General features: G+C 31.2%; 2 protein-coding genes and 1 long non-coding RNA gene across 3 annotated transcripts; 2 read left to right on the top strand and 1 right to left on the bottom strand.

Annotated features, from left to right (window-relative positions):
- Nucleotides 1–7692: 7692 nt before the first annotated feature.
- On the top strand, nucleotides 7693–8106 carry LOC123892068 (agamous-like MADS-box protein AGL80). The gene has a single exon (XM_045941919.1). The coding sequence runs from the start codon at nucleotides 7693–7695 to the stop codon at nucleotides 8104–8106; it is 414 nt and encodes a 137-aa protein (XP_045797875.1).
- Nucleotides 8107–15127: 7021 nt separating this feature from the next.
- On the bottom strand, nucleotides 15128–17490 carry LOC123902326. Its single transcript, XR_006807560.1, has 3 exons — nucleotides 17021–17490; nucleotides 16712–16831; nucleotides 15128–15547 (listed from the first exon to the last, which is right to left on the bottom strand). It is a non-coding gene; the product is annotated as an uncharacterized LOC123902326 (long non-coding RNA).
- Nucleotides 17491–22257: 4767 nt separating this feature from the next.
- LOC123902734 (AT-hook motif nuclear-localized protein 20-like) lies at nucleotides 22258–24467 on the top strand. The gene has a single exon (XM_045952523.1). The coding sequence runs from the start codon at nucleotides 23551–23553 to the stop codon at nucleotides 24157–24159; it is 609 nt and encodes a 202-aa protein (XP_045808479.1). The 5' UTR covers nucleotides 22258–23550; the 3' UTR covers nucleotides 24160–24467.
- Nucleotides 24468–25289: the final 822 nt, after the last annotated feature.

The following is a 25289-nucleotide window of genomic DNA, read 5'->3' as shown; positions in this document are numbered from 1 at the left end:
ATGCTCATGTGGACAATATTACTAAATATTAATTTATAAATTGTGCTTATAATGTCATTTTATTTTAACCAATAAAGTCATAAAACCAATAGATCATGAGTATACTGAGAACTTATAAAAAGAATAGTAGTAGAAAAAAATACTTAAAAAATAAATCAATAATAAAACAAATGATTTTTTTAAAGTATTTATTGTAAATCTCTTTAAATAATGGTAAAGGTCTTTTATAAAACAATTATATATATATATATATATATATATATATATATATATATATATATATATATATATATATATATATATATATATATATATATATATATATATATATATATATATATATATATATATATATATATATATATAGGGGTTTTCTAACTTAGACCCTAGTTAGGTCTAAGTTAGCAAGGTGCACCTTTTGAGTTGGACCAAAATACCCATTCTTTTAATTTTTGAAAGAATAGAGCAACAGGGGCATTTCTGTAATTTTACATAAAAAAAAAAATAACAACACGCGCCCCACCTTCTTAAACAATTAATAGACGTCGATCCAGTGTCGCGCGCGTACGGAAGGACCATGGTTACAGACCGTTGATTTCCATCAGACAGACAAGATGTGATCTCATTAAGACTGTCTGATCAATCAGACAGCCCAGATCATCCTGATCTATCAGATCATCTTGTCTGCGCCACACTAGATTATATGCTGGAGAGAGAAAATTTTGCTTTTGAAAAAGGCAGCCACGTGTCAGCATATGAATGGGTCTGCGTGATTTTTTTCATTTTATACTTTAAACTCGATTATTTCGTCGTAAATTAATTTTTTATTTTTTATTTTTTATACCAAAATTCATAATTTTTTTTCTCTACAAATAGAGACTTGGTTCGTTTGATTTGGACACCGAAAAAAAAAACGCAATTTTTCACTACTTTAAACTCGATTATTTCGTCGTAAATTAATTTTTTATTTTTTATTTTTTATACCAAAATTCATAATTTTTTTTTCCCTACAAATAGAGACTTGGTTCGTTTGATTTGGACACCGAAATCCTTCTGAAACCATTTAGCTTGTAGAATGGTTTCAGAGAGTTGTAATCTGAAACCATTTTGCTGGTAAAATGGTTTCAGAAGCAAATAACTAATAATCAACTTACTGAAACCATTTTACCAGCAAAATGGTTTCAGATTACAACTCTCTGAAACCATTCTACCAGATAAATGGTTTCAGAAGCAAACACAATTAATAAATTACTCACTGAAACCATTTTGCTGGTAGAATGGTTTCAGTAAGTTGATTATTAGTTATTTGCTTCTGAAACCATTTAGCTTGTAGAATGGTTGCACATAGTTGTATTCTGAAACCATTTTACTGGTAGAATGGTTTCAGTGAGTAATTTATTAATTGTGTTTGCTTCTGAAACCATTTATCTGGTAGAATGGTTTCAGAGAGTTGTAATCTGAAACCATTTTGCTGGTAAAATGGTTTCAGTAAGTTGATTATTAGTTATTTGCTTCTGAAACCATTTAGCTTGTAGAATGGTTTCAGAGATTTGTACTCCGAAACCATTTTTCTGGTAGAATGGTTTCAGTGAGTTGATGTAAGGTAGTGAAAAATGAGATTAAGGTAGTGAAAAATTGGATTTTTTTTTTCTGTGTCCAAATCAAACGAACCAAGTCTCTATTTGTAGAGAAAAAAAAATTATGAATTTTGGTATAAAAAATAAAAAATAAAAAATTAATTTACGACGAAATAATCGAGTTTAAAGTAGTGAAAAATTGCGTTTTTTTTTCGGTGTCCAAATCAAACAAACCAAGTCTCTATTTGTAGAGAAAAAAAAATTATGAATTTTGGTATAAAAATTAAAAAATAAAAAATTAATTTACGACGAAATAATCGAGTTTAAAGTATAAAATGAAAAAAATCACGCAGACCCAATAATAGCGTGACACGTGGCTGCCTTTTTCAAAAGCAAAGTTTCTCTCTCCTCCCATCCTGTCCACCACGCGCACCTGTCGGCGCGTGTCATGCACGCGCGTGATTTTTGTCCTGTAATCGCGTGACACGTGTCCTGGGGGGGGGGGAAAAAGAAGTGGGGGCGCGTGTACTGTTGCATAAAATTACAGAAATGCCCCTGTTGCTCTATTCTTCCAAAAAATTAAAAAATGGGTATTTTTGTCCAACTCAAAAGGTGCACCTTGCTAATTTAGACCCAACTGGGTCTAAGTTAGCAGCCCCCATATATATATATATATATATATATATATATATATATATATATATATATATATATATATATATATATATATATATATATATATATTCTACAGTGTCTAGTAAATAGAGATTCAATTATTCAAACGTGTCCGGTCTACTTAAAATTCTACAGTGGTTAGTCAAAAATAATTCTACAGTGGAAATCAATTCTCGATCGTGTTAAATGACATTTTCTTTGAATATTGATATGATATTAAATATCATAACAAATATGTATTACTTTTGGTCTATATTTATAATTTTGAGCTTGCGATTGGACATCAAGTTAACTTTGGATTTTGAGCTTGATTTCAAGGTTATCGTGAATTTGGTTCATAAAAGATCCGATTCTACGCTTTCATCCAACCTCTTTTTTTTTTTTTTTAAGTAAAAAAAAAAAGAAATCTAACCTCTTTTTTGAGAAGTGACCTCTCTTTTTAAGCTAAGTAGTCATTGAATAAGCTTAGTTATTCAAATCTTCGTAGAAGCAAATTGATGTGCCATTTACTTGTTACAAAGGTTTGTTCAATGATGTTAGTTGTGTTGGTCTACCTCGATGGTGCAATTTGTTGCAATTTTTTTTTTTTACCATTAGCAAAAGTTGTAATTAAATTGATGTTGACGAGAAAGATAAAAATTTGAGTTACGTAGACTTTTAAATGAAGTTGCTTGACAAATGACCCGATCGACACAATATTTAATAAAAAAACAAAATTAAGGCAAAATTTTAACGAGAATAATTATTATCTATAGATATATCGTTGCCATAACACCGATAATATCGAAAGCCCTTCATACATGCACAACACAAGCACCAAATCAAATCCTTTTGAATATATAGATTCACGAGTACTAGAAAAAGGTTGATTGATGCCATGATTACTATTCTATGTATTTTCTCTTCCTGGATAGGAAAAGAAATTAATTAATTGCATTCAAATTTTAAATTAAGAGTAAAAAATAAAAAACACAACCATAAAACTAAATCTATATCACTGCCTGACTCCATCTGCATGCCTGTGTTTTCCTACATCCAAACAATCATTGTTTTTCTTTATACTCTCTCCGTCCCCTAATTATACGATTCTTTCAAAAAAATTATCTGTCCCTAAATATAAAACCATCTACGAAACATACACATTAATTATACTAAGCTACAAATTTCATACGGGTAAAATGTGTAATAAAGTCTTATAAATAAGGACATATGAAGTCTATAGAAAGAGTAGGAATAGCAAAATTACATTGCAATCCTTGGCCTTCAAAGTTCTTTGTCAACAAGGAGGATTCTTCTCTTCATTTTTCACTTTCTTCCAAGTAACAACTCAAACAAAGAAAGTGTAATAACTAGAAAAAGAGAAAAGAGAAGAGAAATATGGAGAGATATGAAATGAAAGAGATTTATTTGTTTATATATAACCAAATAAATCTTTGGCCATGCGGATTGTTTTTTGCAAACCAAATGCGTGTTTTGGCCGGTGATCACCCTTTCTTGACTTACCCTTTGTCCCCATTTCTTGTAAGACACAAAACTCTTTTTTCTTTTCTTTTCTTTTTCTTATCATGTAATTTTGTATTATGAAATCAGCTATTGACGTTCGTGTAAAAATATTTTACACTGATATAGCATGTCTGTTAAACTCATATATTTATAAGTGTTTTTTACCAAATCATTTTAGTCTTCAAATTTATTTTTAAATTATGAACATCTTTTTGTTGATCACCTTAGTTCATAAAATTATGAACAAAAGAGAAATCAAAGATGAGTAAGTTTTTAGTCTTTATAAATGTATCAAATTTTATTTTTAGTCTTTATAAAACATTTTAACAAATTTTGGTACCTCAAATATTTTCTATCATGATATTTTGTCACTGCTTTTAATTCAATACATATGTATCAGTTAAAAGTTTAATTTTTTTTCCCAACCAAAAATTTCTCTTACAAAAAGTATAAAATATTCAATATATTTAAGTACCTAGAGCGTCTTTTGGGGGTGTGCGACGGTATAAGACCTCATAAAAATAGGGGATCTAATTTTTTTTAGGGTCATGCTAAACAGTGCCCCTAGGGCACTAGTTAAGCATACTAAAAAAGGAAACAAATGATAAAGTTAATGATGAGAGAGAATAACTTTTCACATCATTAAAACATTGAATGCACAATTTACGAGATAAAACTTCTATATTTGTATCCTTAACTAGTGCCCTAGCATTTTCCTTTTTTTTAATAGGGTATTAATAAATGAGAGATATAAAACTAGGGATTGCAGGCTTCCAAATGAGAGATTGTGGAGTTCAAATACTTGAGATTCTCTTTATTCTAAAATAATTGATTTATTAGTTACAAAATGTCCTAAAAGAAATTTTTCTATTGTGAATAAATTTTTTAGACACTTTATAGCTAATTGTTATACTATAGTTTTATTAAATGAAGATGCGTGTAATAGAGATTGTCATGTTTCTTAGACGCTTTATAGCTAATTTTGCATTGTTTCTTTTATTATGACCTATTTTAATAATCTCACATGGTCTTCAACTTTTTGGAGAAGTCCTTGTTGTTAGACTATGGATCTTGTTCATGTTAATTACAAGAATGATTATATTTTTATGTTATTGGCAATTTAAATCAACGATAATTTTTTTTATAAAAAAAAAATTACGTTGTTTTTATTAAATAGTCACTTTTATATTTTGCAGATAGTCTCCAAAACTTTGGAACGCCCTATAAGTACCAAGGTGACAAACTCAATGTAGTATTCAAGTATCAAAATACTCTTTTGTAACTTTTTTTTGTTTGGGTCATGCTAACCGGTGCCTCCGGGGCACTGGTTAAGGAAACCAAAAAAAAAAAATTTTAAAATTGAAAATAACATTTTAGATTTTCGATGCGTTGACCGCACAAACTTCAATATGATATTACTATATTTGGTTCCTTAAACAGTGCCGGCACTGTTTAGCATTTTTTTTTTTTTTTTTAATGTTTTGGTTTCACACTCTCGACTTTGTAATTTTGAGAATCTAAATCACGGTCACCTTTTCTAATAATGCTTAGATACGCTACTACTATTTTATTGGAAAAAAGTCGGATTATAATGATTTGGAACAAAACTCGTATTAATGTTAATATGTTATTGTGGTCGCTCTGTAATCGTAAATTTCTGCACCATTATGTGGGTGATTTTTTATGCAGTTTTTGGCCGGTCATTTATGACAAAATATTTTTAAAGCAACTCTGTAGACTTAATGAGAATCATTCAATTCCGATGCTCCAAAAAAGTGAAGTATCATGTCAATATTCGTTCGATATTTTTTGATACGCGTAACAAAAAGTAAATCATTCACCTAGTTTTTCATTTTCTAATGTGATTCTTTTAAAAAAATATTTAATAATATAAATTTAATTGCATCCATAAGTATCACATATTATTCAATAAAATACATAAAATTGATCCATATAAATTTATAAATTTAATACGGTAACTACATTCTTGAAAATAGTAGTTACATCCAAATTCTCAAAACAAATTACTCACAAATATAGAGTAAAGATACAATAGTTGAAGACTTTAGGGAAAATAAAACTTGAACTCTTACGACAACTATACTAGGCAGGGTCGGTTCCGAGATTTTGGAGTTTATTTGAGTTTCATAATCAATGGCAGTGCAATGGGACCAAGATGCACGTTATAAGATTCTTGAAACCATCATTGAACTTAGCCAAGACAATAATAGACCCATAGAAGAAGCCTTTGAACTTTTCAGCGATTTCATCAATAGACCTAGAAGACACTCATCCTTTATGGAAAAGTGGATTGAATTCGTAGAAGAAATCTCTGAAGAGGATTTTGAAGCCCAAGACAGTGAGTCAACTGAATCAGTTACAACTCAAATTGAGCAAGATTCCAAGGTTTACACAATGGAAGACTTTCGTAAGGCAAAGGTACACATGGATGATGAGGAACCATCACAAACCAAGGAGACAGATGCCACAAACTTTGAGAGATTTAAGGAAACATTGAAGGAGTTAGAAGATGAATGTATATCCATATCCGAAGAAGTTAGCGCAATACTCAGAAGGAAACCTCAACCAAAGCGGGACGACGCAAAAAGTCTCCCAATACCTTGTTCTATTGGGGAGGTGAACTTTGAAGGAGCGCTCTGTGATTCTAACATTAATTTAATGACTCTATCTCTGGTTATGACTGACACCATGGAAGAAGCACATAATGAAAAAGAAGATAAAGAGGAGGATCAAGACAAGCTCCTTATATAAGGAAAAAAATTAGGGTTTTAGAACCTAGAACTATAGAATGTTCATGTAGCCCGCCCCCTATGATTATCACAGGTGTTGTCTGATGGCAGGACGATTTTGGCAGGTGGTCCACATGTCTCTGTCGAGTGATAATCAGCTATAATAAGGGCTTGTCCATAGTATGGTCTGTTTTGCTTAATGTGGATCTGGTGACCCGGTGTAGTTTACAAATGTCTGAAATAATATTATTAAATATTAACTATAAACGATGCTTATAATGTCATTTTATTTTAACTGATAAAAACTATATATCAATAACAATAATGGAAATTTATAAAAATACTTTTATGTTTGGTAAATTTTTATTTTTTTTTGTAAAAGAATCGTGGTACAATTTTTTTTTAAAGAATTTATAAATAAATGCGATATTTTGAAAAATATTAATTTTAAATCTCTTTTAGTAAGGGTAAATATATTTTATATAACAATTGTATATAAACAAAAATATAATAATAAACCTCTACAGTGTCTAGTCAACAAAAAAAAAATCAAATTCGTGTCCAGTCTATTTAAATTTCTACAGTGTTTAGTCAAAAAGCATTTTACAGTGTTTAGTCAAAAAAATTCTATAGTGAAAATCAATTCTCAATCGTGTTAAATGATACGTTCTTTGAATATTGATATTATATTAAATATTATAACAAATATGTATTACTTTTGGCCTATATTCAAACAATCGATATTTCAAGTTTGTTTATATAAGTAGCACAACTGGAGTAATAAGAAAAACAAAACAAAACAAAACACATTTTCAAAGTTTTGTTTTGGTTTACACATCATCATTGCCATGGCTAGAAAGAAGGTGAAACTTGCATATATAACATGTAACTCGAAAAGGAGGGAAACATTCAGAAAGAGGAAATCTGGTAAGATAATAGCCTAATAAATCATGTTTATATTTTTCTTGTATAACATACATATCATGCCATTCTAAAATGGTAGCAGTATGTTTTTTTTTTTTTTTAATTCTCATTTGTTGCTATTTTTTTGTTTCGCTTAATCTATATCAAATTATACGTTTAAATTGTACAAATTATGTTTTAGCTTTAATTAAGTAATTATTTTCATTTTACCATCAATTATATATTGTTTAAGGATCTAACAATATTATTTTTCAAAAGGTCTTATGAACAAGGTTAATGAACTTAGCACCCTTTGTGGAATAGAAGCATGTGCGATAATTTATGATCAAAACAATCCTCAAGCAGAGGTTTGGCCATCAGATTCAGGAGTCAAACGTGTGTTGTCGAGGTTTGGGAGTTTGTCTGAATTGGAACGAAGCAAAAAGAAAGTGGATCAAGAGGTCTTCTTAAGGGAAAGCATAGAGAAATCCTGTGATCAATTGAATAAAAAAATGGAGGAAAATAGGAAGAAAGAAATGGCCAATATAATTGATCATTTCATTCATAATGGAGAATTTAATAGTCATTTAATGAGCAAAGATGATCTCAATGTTTTCTCATCTTTTATTGATGAGAATTATCTGAAGGAAATCAATCAAAAGATGAAAGAAATGCAAATTGAAACCCAAGATCCTTAGGATCAGATGGGATGTCAAGCTAATGAAGTTAAAAGAGCGCTTGTTGGGAGGCAACCCAATTTTCGAGTCCTTTAATGTTTACTTTTTGGGTCCAAAAATAATGTTTACTATTTTTGAAACTTTCATGGATGTATGAATAAAATGAAATTTTACTTATATTAATTGGTTATTGATAATTATAGAATAATGACACATGAATGAAATCCAAACGTGCAATAAATTGCACCGCTTGTAACAGCCCGATCCCCTTTTCTACGTATTTAATCGGCAATCTTGGCGCTTTACCTAATGATCTTCTCTACTCCCCTCTATAGTTTTTGCTTTTAGTGGGAATCGAACCAACCCTGAGGTTCAAGTTTATATACGTGTTCAATCCATTCCCACTAACAATTGAAAGAGGTTTGAATCTTAACTCCACTACCAATGTATGAAGATCCGACAGTAACTAGAACTAATTCATGGCCAGTATGCACAGGTGCATGCGCACAAATTTGCTGAGTTTATCATTTCCTATTTTTATGGGTTTTATTTTTCTATATATATGTACGGTTTTTTGCATTGAAAAATAAGGATTTAAAGCCAACATTCAAACTAGGGTTTATAGAGAATTCTCTTGGTAACTAGTGTTGGGATTGAATCATAATTTATTCCACACTAGGGTTTGGATTGAATCACCATTTATTCTCCTTGAAGAAGCACGGGAAGAGATTCAGGATCAGATCGTTGAGTTAGGTTGAAGACTGATTCTTGTAAGGAACATCTCTTTGTAAAGTTACTCTATTTGATTAGTAGAACAAAGTGCTGCTCTCTCCCAGACGTAGGTCATCTTTGGACTGAACTGGATAAATAATTTTGTATTATTTTACTTGTTCTCGTTGTTTTTCCTTTGGTTTGTGAAATATGGCATGCAGTGAACATATGCTACACAAGATGCTACAGCAACTGTTGTAGCAATATAAACGCTGAATATAATAAAAGCGATAAATAGTAGTAAAGTAAATAACACAGATCGTTTGTTAACCCAGTTCAGTGCAACGTCACCTACTCTAGGGATACCAATCCAGGAATGAATCCACTATAATAGTTCTAGTTCAAAGCCCTCGACCAACACCCGATTCTCGACTTATCGCCTAGACACTACCCGTGCAAATCCTACCTAGGAACCTCCTAGATATGAGACACCGTCCCAATTCCTTCAAACAACACAAACAGTGTTGCTATCAACTTAATAACGATCAAAGATGGAAACACCCTCCTAAGAAACTAGACTTCACCCTCGCTTAAAATCTCTCAAGTGAAACACAATTAAAAACACAAACTAACTCCGTACTTCAAAGCTTAGGAGTAGTCCACAATTAAAACCTAAGACACAGTCCTAAGCTTGCATCAAAGTGACACAAGAAAGGTTCACAATTAACAACACACTCTAAACCCTAAAACTCACACTTTTAGTAAAACACGGTTTAGATTACATGAGAAAAATAGGTCTGAGTCTTCACGTATTTATAGTCTTGAATTGTCTTGATGTGCAAGCTAGGTTTTCAGACACACAACTTGTAAGAATTGCGGCCAGCCCTATATTGTATTTATAGTCTTGAATTGTCTTTAATACAAAAATATATCACGTTATATTTTTGTTTCAAATAAAACACATAAACCGTCTTTCATAAACTTGGAGAACAAGGCGCGGTTTGGCTTAGCTCATAAGCTTGATCATATAAACGAAACAAATCTTGCCTGCGATATGATATAAAAATTCCTGTGCGATACAGACCAGGCAATGCTGTACTCACATGCTACAACATCTTGTCCAACATCTGGCTAGAGTTTGCTTTTGCAAAATGTAGCCAATCACAAAAACCCAACAATTTGCGATTATATTTGTCATTCCCGTTAATATTGGTTGCTTGATTTATTTTCTTTTTAGAGTGTGTTTTGATGAGGGAAAGTAATGTTTCGAGGGAATTAAAATGATTTGAGTTAAAATCCATTGTTTGGATAATAATTTAAAGGATTTGTGAAATTCCAAGAATTTTGAAAATGATCCGTTCCTTCCAAAAATGAGGAATTTTAAAATGACACCTAATTAGAGAGAATTACAATTCTCTTGAGTTTCTAATTTGATTTAAATACAATATGTTAATATTTGAGAAAAAACGAATTTTTAAATGATTTAATAAAAATAGAAAAAAAATAAAAATTTAAAAAAATAACGCCAGACCACCACATTCAACGTCGGAGCTTCGAAAATCCTAAAATCGACACTAAACCCAACCAGAACCCAAAAATCGATAGAAAAATCTAAAATTGACACAAAACACTAAAATCGACCCTAAACCTTAAAACCGGTGAAAACACCTAAAATCAGCTGATAACCCAAAAAATCGGCCGAAAAACTTGAAATCGGTCAAAAAAATCCGTAAAATATACTAAAAACTCTATATTGGCCAAAAACACTACAATCGACCCTAAACCTGACCTGAACCTTAAAATTGGTCAAAACCATAAAACCGGTTGAAAACCCAAAAATTCGGCCAAAAAACCTAAAATCGGCCAAAAACCCTAGAATCAACTATAAACCCTACAATCGGTTGAAAAACAAAAAATTCGGCCGAAAAACAAAAAAAACGGCTGAAATACCAAAAATAGGCCAAAACACAAAAAATCGACTATAAACCTTAAAATCAGCCGAAAAACCAAAAAATCAGTCGAAATACCAAAAATCGGCTAAAACCCCAAAAATCGACTATAAACCATAAAATCGACCAAAAACACTAAAATTGACTCTAAACCTGACATGAACCCAAAAATCGGTAGAAAAATCTAAAGTTGACCTGAAACCAAGGTTGTCAAAACTGGACCAGACCGGCCGGTCGAACCGGACCTAAATCCGGTCCGGTTAACACTTAAAACCGCTGAGGAAACAAACCGGAAAAAAAAACGTATGAACCGTTGCCGAACCGGAAAAAACCGGTGAACCGGACCGGTCGGTCTGAGCGGTTTAGCGGTCTGTTTTTTTTTTTTTTTTTTTCATTTTAGTTTTTTTTTTATAACGTTTCAGTATTTTTTTATTTATTTTTAATGAAAAAAATCAAGGAAAAGGAACAAACAAGCTAACTCTATTTCAAGGAAAAGAAACAAAAACTGACCCCTTCCTCTTCCTCCTCTAGTGGCCATTTTTAAAGTCATAATCACTGCAAAACTTTTCTTGATTTTTTCTTTTGCAACTTATTTTAATAAATACTTAAAGTTTTAGCTTCTTCATTTATTTTCAATACCAACACAGGAAGCCAACAACAGCATATATAAAATAAAAATTCCAACTTTGTTGAAATTGAAAATAGGTTGTGTAATGATGTTGTGGGAGTGGAATATGAGTGCTAAAAGGAGATTGATAAAATAACAAGGATCTATTGTTCCTTTAACAATAGAAATTTGTAAAAAAAGAAGTTAAAAAGGTGGGAGAAGAAGAAGAGTGAAATCAGACAATGAGACAAGAAAAATTTTGTGGAGGCTGCTGGTTATGCCTCATCAAAATTTGAGAGTTATAAATACTATAATTAGGGTTTATTATGGATTGGGCTTTTTTAGCAAGGCTGCTAGTTATATCTTATAAGAGAAGCCCAAAGCTCTTAAAAAAATAAATCTTCAACATGTTTTTTTTACACTATATTAATATTTTTTTGACAGAATTATTTATATATTAATTAAAATATATATTTAATTAAAAACGGTCCGACCCGGTTGAACCCCGGTCCGACCAATTGAACCTTGAACCGCTAAGCTTACCGGTTCGATGACCGGTCCGGTTCTGACAACCTTGCCTGAAACACTAAAATTGACCCTAAAGACGACGCTGAACCCAAAAAATCGGTCAAAAAATCTAAAATTGATTTTGGGTGTTTTGGCCGATTTTTTGGTTTTCGGCCGATTTTAGGATTTATAGTCGATTTTTGGGGATTTGGCCTATTTTTTGGTTTTTCAACCGATTTAAAGGTTTATAGTCGATTTTAGGGTGGATAGTTGACTTTTGGTTTTTGGTCGATTTTTGGTATTTTTGCCGAATTTTTGATTTTTGGCCGATTTCAGGGGTTTATAGTCTATTTTTGGGGATTTGGCCGAGTTTTGGTTTTTTGGCCGATTTTAGGGTTCATGTTTGACTTATATGATCAAAATTTAGGATTTTGTGTCGATTTTAGGGTTTAACATCGATTTTAGATTTTCTTGCCGATATTAGGGTTTAGGCCGAGTTTTTAATTTTTAATTTTTTTTTACGAAAAAGCCGATTTTTTAATTATAATTATTATATTAAGATAAATAAAATGAAATGAAAGAAACTAAATTACATTACACAAATAATTTTTTTTATAATTGATGAAATTTTACCACTTTATCCAAACAATAAAATTTGAAAATTAATTGAATTCCCTTAATATTTAATATCCACCGAATTTCTATAGAATCCCTCGACATATTCCCATATAGAACAAACATGCACGCACGAATCCATATTTCCTATTTCTCATTAAATCTATATTTTTCAAACATATTATCCAAATAGCACCCATCACTGATTTGTATACCTTTTCAAAATTTATCATAGTCAATTACCTCGTTAACAGCCAAGACTCTATCAACCATTTGCCTCTTTTTAAAAGATGAATAGATTAACAAAAATTAATATATTTAGTCCATATTATAAATGTTAAGAAGTATCAATTCTAAGATGATATCAGAGTTTGGTTTATGATTCGTTGGATCACTAATTGTTATCAATTTTTGATCGGATTATCCATCATTTAAATCGGATCCCAAGTCTGACAGTGCTCGACGTGAGGGGTGCGACTTGGCATGAATATGTGTTTATAAAGTATAGGCATTCTTATTTTATAAACCGATTTTATAGAGTTGAGTTAGACCCAACTCTCAATTCTAAGAATAAACTAAATTTATTAATATTTTTATATCCATTTATCTTCTATAAAAAGGACTAGATATATTATTTGCCAAGTTAGAGAGAGATAATTAATACTCCCTCCGGTCCTAATAATAAGAGAACTTCTACTTTTTAGGTTTATTGAAATACTAATGTATTTGGACTATATTATAGTTTAGATACATTATCATTCCAATGTATCTAATTAAAAAGTAAAAGTTATCTTATAGTTAGGACAAGAGGGAGTATGTGCTTGCAATTTCAAAGAATGGAATGTATATTTAGTCAAGTTAGTCAATTACATTTATGCGTGTATGTGTACTTTGAATTTAGTGTAGTAGATCGATAAGAATTTCTCCAAAAATCAAACGTTGATGATGCAATGATATATATGGTGACAGGAGAAAATGGCGTGCTCCCACCTTTCAACTTGCACGCTACACCACAAAACCTAATTTCCAATACTTCCAAAAGCACAGCTTTGTTTTTATTTATATTTTTTAAAAAATAGAGCTTGTTGTATGTAACGTGTATGTTTATGTGGTCATTATGGCGTTTATACATAATAATTTGATTTTTTTTTGACGGAATACATAATAATTTGATGAACAAGAAAGAAAAGGAAAAAAAGCACAGTCAAAGAGTACAAGTAGAGTCAAATGCATATTTTCTTGACAAATACTACATGAAAATATATAGTCAAGTATAAAAAGGTGTAATCGTGCCCAATGAATTAAATCAATTGTGTACATAGCCAGCGATTTATCTTTTTAATAAAAGACGAATCAATCTATTTCATTAGCAATAACATAGGTTTTTTTTGAAGCTAAATTAGCCCACTCAAATTGGCGCAAGAGAGAATTGAACCTCAGACCTCAAGTGGAACACATTCCCACGTCCCAAGCCAATACCAATACACCATTAAACTGAAATATTAAGATTATGAGCTACTCTATTAAATTGTTACTAATAAAAGTAAAGTTGTAACAAGTATCAAATAGGTCAAATGCATTGTCTTTTAGGTTTAACATTCGTAATAAATTTTATTGTTACTCTTTTAATGACTCTATGTTACAAAAAATGTTTATGTGACCATCACCCTTCAACATCTGTTATTGTTATACTCACAACATTTGATTATTTGGATCATTGCCAACGACTGCAAATATCGTAGCACCACAATACCCATTTAAAAATCTTCAATCAAACTCAAAGAATGATTTGTACTTTAGGAAATTTTGTTCACATCTTTCAAGACACAAATAGATTCTCCCAACTAACAGCAATGTAAGCATTTTTGTACGACCACATAAATGCACATAAATGCACAATATCATATCACTTGATAAACGGCTACATATAAATGTTTTTGTAACGAATAATTATTAAGAGTGTACCGGTGTAATTTATTATGATATTCAAAAATCAATTTAAAACTTAAAAATGCATAGCTTTTATTTTGTGGGTTTGATATAAGCCTCTACCTTTTATTTTAATTTTTAATAATACTCGTGAAAGTGTCACATTAGCACAAATTAACATTTAAGAATTTTTATTTTTGCTTCCTTAACATGTGTTTTAAGGACACATCTTAACATTCTTCTATATATATATGCGCTCCCCAAAAAAACAATTTTCACTACAACATTTACGCTTTTAGACAACAGTTCAAAATTGTAGCCTAAACCATGAAAATTGTTGCCTAAAACTATAGGGAACAGTTTCCACCCGTTTTATAAGCGAGCGTTACCTATTATCTATGGTTACGGTTTTTTCGCGTTTTGGGCACACTTTTAGAAACCGTCGCCGAAGCTATCGGAAATAGGGAACAGTTGTTCAGCAAACTTTAGGCAACAGTTTTTACCTGTTGCCGATTTTATTTACAGTTCAAAACTGTTACCAAAAGATTAAGCAAAGGGAACAATTTTCAAGTGCCCCTGTTACATATAGGCAACATAATTTTTTATTTAAATTTTTTTTTTGGGTACAAAGGCAACATATTTTTAAATATGCATTAATATAGACAATACTTTTAAAAATATTTTGACCAAATTTAATATTCAAATTATATATTTGAAATAAAAATGAGGCAAAAATACATGAACTCCTTTATTCAAATATTTGTATAGTATTACATAAATGCATAGTGGAGTACCTCCACTCTATGGTATGGGTACTAAAAAGTAGCAAACATGTACTGTTACTATAAAACACATGAAGACTTATTCAAATAAAAAACTATAAAACACCTAAAGTCGTGGTTAATGCTCCCATGACTTTTTAATACAAACTAAGACAATATTTTCTCAAAACTATAAATACAACTAAAATTGAGCAAACTGTAAAATAGTAAATTTCCTTTCAATACCCCGACAATCTTGGCTACTTAATCATACGAAGAATCACCTACAACATGCCTTATGTTACTTTCTTTAAATGATCATTATCAATTCCAACCTTTCTTTGATCGTAATTCCTTTTCATCGTATTTCTCCAATGCAAAACCTGCTTCACCAACTTAATTAATCAATAGCTGAACAAAAACATAATGAGGACCCAAAACTACATCAATCAAATTAAAGATAGCATACTACCACAAACCTACTTATAAACTATTTTTGAACGTTTCAAACCCAATTGAATTGAGTTCTCCAATAATTGATGCATTTGCTCTTATTCTTAACTATACAAGAACAACAAACGATCATATTCACAAGAACAATAAACTAGTATATGTTAAAATATAATTGCCAATCTACCATTTTTTCTTTAAACTATAAATTTTATTGATCGCTAAAAACCAAGGTTGTATAGCATTGTAAGGGGGAAGGGAGCACATTGCTAAAACCAATCCCATTATACCTACCAAACTGTTACCAAAAGATTAAGCAAAGGGAACAATTTTCAAGTGCCCCTGTTACATATAGGCAACATAATTTTTTATTTAAATTTTTTTTTTGGGTACAAAGGCAACATATTTTTAAATATGCATTAATATAGACAATACTTTTAAAAATATTTTGACCAAATTTAATATTCAAATTATATATTTGAAATAAAAATGAGGCAAAAATACATGAACTCCTTTATTCAAATATTTGTATAGTATTACATAAATGCATAGTGGAGTACCTCCACTCTATGGTATGGGTACTAAAAAGTAGCAAACATGTACTGTTACTATAAAACACATGAAGACTTATTCAAATAAAAAACTATAAAACACACAAAGGGCGCACACCAGAGAGAAACATAAGCTAATGGCATCCAGACAAAATACAAAATAGCATAAACTATTTCTTTCTTTTGAGAGTGTTGTGTCTGCTCTGTCTGAATTCTCATAGGTAACATATAACATATGCAATCTTAGTTCTCTTTTTGTTATTTCTCAAGAAGGTCGTGAGGCAGATATATTGTTGGAACTCATGGCAGGGAAATAACAATATCAACAAAGGAATAAAATATTGAGGCATAGTTTAATTTAATTTAATTTAACATTAAAAGAAATACTTTACCACTACTTACATGATACATGGAAGTTCGAATTCATAGAGAATAATCATAGCTCAGCCTAAACAAAGTTTTATAAGTAGATATTTCATCAAGCACCTTCTTTGAAAAAACAAACAAAAGGAATGTACATTATTTAACCACGAGAACTAAGCTTACTTTGGTGTTGCAAAACGACTTGAGATTGACAAAATATAGTTTGCTAGAACTCTAGAAGATGTTTTCCCTTATCTCAGTGGATTCACACATGACTTGATTTCAAAAACCCCACCAAAATACCTGCATAACAGTGAGTTAAAACATTAAAATGCTTCTTCCTAACATTAAATTGAGCCACAAAAATTCAGCCAGAATCTCATAGCCAAACAATCGATATCTCATAACCAAATTAACCAAAAAAATTCAGCCACAACAACAAAAATAAACAAACCCAGAAAAACAAACTAGAAGAAAAAAGAACAGACAAACCTAGAACCACAAACCAGAAAAAATCCTTCAACAAATTCAGATCTACAATCTGTTAATTCCTTCTCAGTGTTCATGCTTAAGCTAAAGCTTACATGATCAACCATTAAACCCTTATCGTAGCCACCAACGCCGCTAGATAATCTCTGAAACTATAACGCCACTAAGAAGGTCGGGGAGATAGGGTCTTTCGGATTGAAGCCATTAATTTTGGTCAAAGAAAAAACACGAGGAAGAGGAATAGATCTAAAACCCTAAAAAGCTAGGGATTGAATGGTGAAAGGGAATATAGATCTGAAACCCTAAAAATCTAGGGATTGAACAGTGAGAGGGAATTTAGAAAGCTACAGATTGAGGTAGATTGTCGATTTTGCGGTGGTGTTTGAAGAGTAGGAGACGAAGGAGAAGGAAGGCACACGGTGGAGTTTTGTGTTTAGATTGGACTAGTTTTTTTTTTTTTTTGAGGGAATTGGACTAGTGTTTTGTATTGAAGTAAAATTATTATTATTTTTATAATAAGAGAAATTTTTAGGTGAGTCCTCACCTAAGCATTAATATTAGTCACAACCAATCACATGATTACAACTCATTAAATAATTACATATAATTAATAGTGTAGTAATTAATAAAATCAAATCTCTATAACAAAAAAAAAAAAATTAACAAAACTAAATCTCTATAAATAAGGAAAAAAAAACATACATGTGCACTTTATAATTTATTTTCACGCTCATTTTTTTTTCCTTCTTTACATACTAAGCTTTTTTTTTATTTTTTTTTACTTACTTGAAAATAATTAAATATTTTTTTTTACTAAAATTAAATATTTTTTATGGCACTATATTAATAAGATAATTCAACCGTTAATTTTACTAAGTTTGTTTATCAATTATTCACTATTTTTTTATCCAACAAATTCATAATAGTTTGGAGTTTTGGACGGTCCCTAAGTTTTTTAAAAGTACAAAAATATTAATGAATAAAAATAAGGTATATTCTTTATTAGTAGCGAATTTGTATTATTATTTATTGGACACCGCTATTCCATACGGAAAATTCTTTAAAATATAAATATAAGTTATAGTATCAAAATATGATAAGGCATTACACTTAACATGACGATGTATTAATCATTGAAGTGTTCACATAAAAATAATTGAACCATGAAAATTAAAAACAAAAAGAGAGAGCTTAGAAGAAAAAAAAAGAGCAATTAGAAAGAAAGAAAAAAAAATTAATAAAGTGCACAACACATGTTTTTTTATAATTTTTTTTTCTTTCCTTATTTATAGAGATTTGATTTTAGTTGTTTCTCAATTAATTATTTGTAATTATTTAATATATTAATGAGTTGTAATTATGTGATTGGTTGTGCTTAATTATTAATACTTAGGTGATGACTCACCTAAAATTTTTTCTTATAATAACATAGTCAAATATTTATCTTTCAAAAAATAAACTTAAATAAAAAACTTTGTAATGTTGAATATTAAAAGTAACGGTGCATAAATGTAGCCTTTTCTCATAAATAATGTAACAGCTAAAAATTGTTCCCACAAATATCTAGGGGCACAGTTGTTAACTATTGCAAAAGAAATATCATAATAACAGTCCGTAACTGTTCCCTTTTCAGTTTAAGGGAACAATTATTTAGCGTTTCCTAAAAAGAACTGGCAACAGTCATAATGTGTTGACTAAGCCACTTTTAGGTAACAATTTTTACGTGTTGCATAAAACATTGTTGCCAAAGACAACAATTGTTGTAGTGTTTATACAATATTAAGTATTAAAATAGTTTAGTTTGATTTGTTTTGTTCTCTATTCTTAAATTTATAGAAATTTTACAACAAAGCTTAGGAGACAAAAATTTACCTTACGTGCTTTACAAATTCTCCAACGGAAATTGTGATCACCAGTGGAAACATCATATATTTATTAATACGATAACTAAAAAAATTGAATGGGGTAATTCTTCATACGTACGATATGTGCTAGGAGTGAAATTAAGTCCAACCAAATTGTTGGAGAATCTATAGTTTCAGATGTTGGGCAAGATGGGTAGAAAAATCCACTCCTTGCTTCAGCCCTTCTTCTCCCACATACAGACAGACATGCCTCTTCTTTTTAGACTGATATTATTGGGAACTAATGTTTTTTATTCCATTACTTTGTTATTCTTTATTGGTGATCTTTTTTCCAATTCTTTTTTAGTATTGCTGGTACTTAGTTACTCATGTACCCCTCCTTTGATTTCTTAATATTATTATATTTGCTATTCGAAAGAAAAACAGTCATTTTTTAAAGTCGATAAACCCTTAAACATAGTAAATTTATTTTGAAACTTTTAATTTACAACAGTTTAAGAGGAAACACAATAATATCACTCTAAAAAGGAACCATCAATCTCTGACTTGTCAAAATCTTTGGTAGCGAGGCGTCATTGAGAATGTTAGTGCGTCTACATGTGTGCTATATGTGGATTATGGTCTGAATCAGCTGATCACTTATTCGGCTATTGTAACTAAATCTCACCAGTTTGGTATAATATTCTTCAGTGGTTAGGTGTGGAGTTGGTGCCTCCTCATGGTGTTATAAGGTTTTTTTACGCTTTCTTTAGGCATGAACATAGGTAGAAAAGATAGATTTGTGTGGTTGTTTATTTGGCAAATTATTGCGTGGACTATCTGAAAATCTCGAAATGACGTCTTCTTTTTAGATGAGACCTTTTCTATCGAGTGTTTGGTCAATAGAGTGAAACTTTTATCTTTGAAGTGGTTTCTAGGTAAAAACCCGGCCTTACTCCCCTTGTTCCTTTTACGAGTAGGGTATCCACCCTACTTTATGTTGAACCGGTAGAGTTTGTTGGGGGTGTCGTGTTGGGTCCCGATTGGTCAGGGGAATGGAGGCCCTCTTGATGTTTTGTCTTACTGGTGGTTGATGTTGGAATATTTCATAATATTGCAATAATATTATGTGGTCAAATATCTTTATATATAATTATATTAGCTATTTATCAATTAGCAGCCTTAATTGATTAAGTGATCAAATAAAGTTAAAAGGCCTATTAGATTTTTATTTAGAAATTAATTAATTAATTGGATATGAGCTCAATATGAGTGGATGTCAGGATGACCCATTTCGGAATAATGGGAACTCTAATTGGCCATCACCTTATATATTGGCTATGGTCCCCAATATACCGTACATGAGAAAATAATCTCTTCTCCCCATCTGAAGAGAACTCAAGGCATTAGAGTATCGGTTGAGGAAGAACCATACAAGCCGCCAAACTTTCCTTGTGTTTCAGGAGTGTTTATTTCATGGATTCGTTATATAGGTATTCCTAATACTGATCTTTGATAAATCAACATGTCGTAGATCCTGTTTTATATACATGCTCGTATGGTTATTTGGCTTCCGCATTAAAGTAAAATTATAAATTTAATCTTTATTGTTGAGCATGTTTTATATGATGAATTAGTAATTTTGAGGAGTATTCTTCTTTGTGAGGAGTATTCTTCTTTTCGTGGGGTAATTTTGAGTTGTTCTAGTTTGTTGGTGTTTTCTTTTCATGAAAAATGTCCACTCTTGGGGAAATTAATGGGGCCCTCTGCATAAGCATATATGATAGAAATCCTTATATACCCCAAGCATACATCGACTTCTCCTTCTTGTCCTACAAATAAAACATGATAAGAAACTTGTTAGTGATCCCAATCACCAAAAATATTGCCCGTTTTGAAAATCCTAAAGAAAACGTCTCTGAATCCAGATAATCTTTTTCCAAACTTTAACTAATATTTTCATGAACAAGAGATAGAAAATTGTGACAGAGTTCAAAACTGAATTAATGAGGACCCCCAACAAACTAAAAAATTATTCTTTTAAGAACCAAGCCAAAGTTATTGGAAATGAGATGAATAGGAGCATCTTAGATCTGCTCCCTCGTCGGATTTCCAACCGGGAGCTTGAGGTACCTGAAGCTGAAGGACCCCACTCTACGGTTAATTACAAGTCCTTTTTGCCAAACCTAAGAAATCCTCACACTAACTCCCATCACACAACCGCAAACTAGATGTTAGCTTAAAATTCCGAAAGATCGTTTTTAGAGTCCAACCGTTTCCAAGAAAAGAGTAGGATGAAAATGGGTAGGGTATGGGTAGGGTATTATAGTACCCATCCCCATACCCACGGATAGGGGTGTACATGAGTTGGGCAAATCCGGTCGACCCGGTCAAACCCACCCAATCCAACCCAAAAAAGTGGGTTGGGTCGGGTAAGTGGGTGGATATGGATTTCAAAAATGAAAAACCCATTAAAAAAATCGGGTTTCGGGTAAAACCGGACCCAACCCAAAAAACCCACTAACCCACTAATGCTATGTTTCTTGAATTTTTTTTATGAAAATATTAAAGATTTTTTCATTTGATTATTAAATATTTTTATATTGAAAATGAGTTATACTATGTTTTACGAAAATAAAAAAAATTGAATAATTTTCATAAACAAATATATAGTGATTCATGATTTAATCATTTGATATTAAAAAAAACAAAAACATCATTCGGATAACACGCTATCCAACCCGTAAATTAATAGTTTTACACAAAAAAAGGGTGATTATTTTTTATAGTGAAAAAAAGTTACCCTATTTTTCAAGAAAATACATTGATTGACTTATTTTTATGAAAAAATATGATGATTCAACATTTAGATATTTAATATAAAAAAAATTGGAAAATAATTTGGGTAACCCACAACCCAACCCAACCCGGAAATTAATGGATTTACCCAACCCGGCCCAATGTTATAACAGGTGGTTATTTTACTAAACCCAACCCGGAGTACCATATGTAGTTTGGGTTTTGGTTTTGGCCAAACCCAACCCAATCCGGCCCACGTACACCCCTACCCACGGATTGAAAAAATTTCCGTAACCATTATCATACCCGCGTGGGTAACAACTTTTGCACCCATCCCTACTTAGGTACCCATACCCGTACTCGTTACCTGTATTTTTACTATAAAAAAATCAATCAATTATAAAATATTATATCATTTTAACAGAATTAAAAAATTTCAAAAATTTTAATATTAACTAATGAAAATTATAAACAAAAATACTACCGACCTTATGTTAAAGTTCTTAAATATTCACATTATTTTTGTTATAAATAAATATTTTTATTAAAAATATACAATAGTTGAGATTTAAACTTTGATCTTTAAGATTATTAAATTAAATACTTATCACGATAAGACAAGTACATGTAATATTCAATCTAAAACAAAATCAACAAGTCAAAACTCGGTTGGACTATCTAGCGCTACTCCAACATGTGGAATATATTTATGTCAGTTCTTGATTCTGTGAAATGTTTTGCATCCACATTCCTTCGATGTTGTCTGCATACTGAAATCACTTCTTAATATTATTAAAAAAAAAAAATAGTATTCCTAATTAATAAAATAATAAAGGAGTGTTAACAAGGAGAACACTTCATGAATATCGTCTGATCAACAATCACTTACTAGCTAGCTAGTACTCCTTTTCCATCTTATGATAAAAAAAACCATCTCCCATCTAAACCAATAATTAATTAATTACTTAATTAATTAATGATCTCTTTCATATCACACACACACACACTCCTTTACTTGATTCCCTTGAGTCATTGAATCTAATTCCTCCTCTAAACTTCTAAGCACCTCTCTTTAGTCTTTGCTTTCCCTTCTCTCTCTTCCTCTCTCTCTTTAATTTATCTGTATAGCTTCTACTGAAAGAGCATCTATATGTCTTTCATATATATATTTAGGTAATAGTTAGACACAAGAACAAACCCTTTTTTGTTTTTCTTATATCATGAGCTGTTAAGGTTTGACTTTCCTTATCTCTTAAAATCAAAAATAGACAAAAAAAAAAAACAAAAAAACTTCAATTTGGTAAATTGTCTCACAGCAAGTTGCAAGAAGAAGTTGCTGCCTTATATAGAATCAGTCAATTGCTTTCTTTAAGAAGCAAACTTTGAGTTTTAAATTGAATTTTTCTTATCTAAACAACAACTTCATCATTTTATTTTCTCTACTTCACCTGAAAAGAGAACAAGAAAAGAAAACTCTCATTAGAAACAACAATTCTAATTTTGAAATTTTCTTGTTCTTTCTGTTGTACTTGAGTTGAGTATTTCTTGTACTTCATTTTCCGTTAAAAAGGAAAAGCAAATCTGGCTAATCCGTGGTGGACAGGTCATCAGGTAGGATTGCCTGGGGTGGTAGATCATAACTCCCACCCGTTAGGCAGTCCACCTGGTATAAACAAACGCCACCACACCGAACTTTTTATCAATGAAACCAAGAGAAGAGATGAAGAAGAAGATGATGAAGATAGAGACAACGACGATGATGAACCAAAAGAAGGTGCAGTTGAAATCGGAAACCGAAGACCAAGAGGAAGACCACCAGGTTCAAAAAATAAACCAAAACCACCAATCTTTGTAACAAGAGACAGTCCAAATTCACTGAAAAGTCATGTGATGGAAGTTTCATCCGGAGCAGATGTAGCTGAAAGCATAGCTCAATTTGCAAGAAGGCGACAACGCGGTGTTTGTGTCTTAAGCGGTAGCGGATCAGTAGCAAATGTTACCCTTAGACAACCAGCAGCACCAGGAGCTGTTGTAGCACTACATGGAAGATTCGAGATTCTATCGTTAACCGGAGCTTTTCTACCTGGACCTGCTCCTCCAGGCGCTACAGGACTAACAGTATACCTTGCTGGTGGACAAGGTCAAATTGTTGGAGGAAGTGTTGTTGGATCTTTAATTGCTGCTGGACCTGTTATGGTTATTGCTGCTACTTTTGCCAATGCTACTTATGAGAGATTACCACTTGAGGATGAAGAGGATGATGATAACGGCGGCGGTGGTCATGTAGGACATCATGTTGGAGGAGGTGGTAATTCATCTCCTCCTGGAATTGGAAGTAGTGGCGGAGGCGGTGGTGGTGGGGGCCACATGCAATCTGGCCACCTTCCAGATCCATCTTCTTTGCCTTTGTATAATTTGCCACCAAATCTTCTTCCTAATGGTGGTCAGGTGGGACATGAATCATTTCCCTGGCCTCATGGAATTAGGCCACCTTATTGATTCCGGTTGCAATGATGATGATGACGACGGCGACAACAATGTTGTCTTTCTAGCTGGTTTGAAAGATGAAAGTTGGAGAAGGGAGTTTCTTTTAGAGTAATGAAATAAATATTTATATATATATAGTAGTAGTGTTTGACTGTTTGTGATGAAATGTGATGAGAAGTGATGAGAAGAAGCAATTTTATTATTATAATTTATATCTATGTATGTGTATATGATAATTAAGTAAGAACTTTCTGTGTGTGTTTCTCTTTTGGTTCTGTGTTTTGGAATAAAAAAGATGATGATGGGTTTTTGTTATTTAATTCATTTCTGAATTGTTTATCATGTTTATATATTATTATTCTCCATGATCTAGTATTTTTTTACACTTCTTGTTGGTTGCTTGGTTTCTTTAAATTTAATTATTAATATTCTACTTATATGAATTAAATACATGATGAGATTAATGATTAGACTTGGGAGATATGATTATGAAGATTAAGCTTGATTTGGATTTGCTTAAAGATGTACAGCTTCTAATTCTATATTACTATAGTCCTAACTGTTTTTCTGCTGGAAAGGAAAATAATAGGACAGAAAAGAAAAAGATTCATAAGTGATTAAGTTTCTCATACAATTTTTCACATAAATTTTGTCTAAGCTGAAATTTTATTTTTATATGTATATATAGAACCGATTCTTAGGGTTTGTGAATTTAAGCTTTACATGTGCACTTTGCTTGTGTCCATTGCAAAACATCAAGTAGTAATCAAAAGCAATTAGGGCTATTTTGCTTTTTCTTATTCTCTCTCTTTCACACACACACACACACATATATATATATATATATATGCTTTTGTAGCTGATTATATTATTTGAATCCGTCTTTAGCAGCGATGATTTGAATTCTGTACATTTAAAATTTTTATACTCACTTATATATATATATTCACTTATATTTAGTGCAAATATGTTTTGAGATAGTATTATAGATGTTAATTTGACCTAAAAGACAAACTAAATATAGATGAATGTATAATTTTTAAATAGAGAATGAAATCATCTTTAAAAGAGAAAATACCAGCTTATTTTTAGAAAATACGTGCATGTAGGGGTTGATCTAGACGTTTCAGTTTGGTGTGGCT

The sequence above is a fragment of the Trifolium pratense genome, linkage group LG1 (assembly GCF_020283565.1).
Source record: "Trifolium pratense cultivar HEN17-A07 linkage group LG1, ARS_RC_1.1, whole genome shotgun sequence".
NCBI classification, from domain to species: domain Eukaryota; kingdom Viridiplantae; phylum Streptophyta; class Magnoliopsida; order Fabales; family Fabaceae; genus Trifolium; species Trifolium pratense.
Note: the sequence above shows the minus strand (reverse complement) of the source record. Positions and strands in the feature narration are given on the sequence as shown.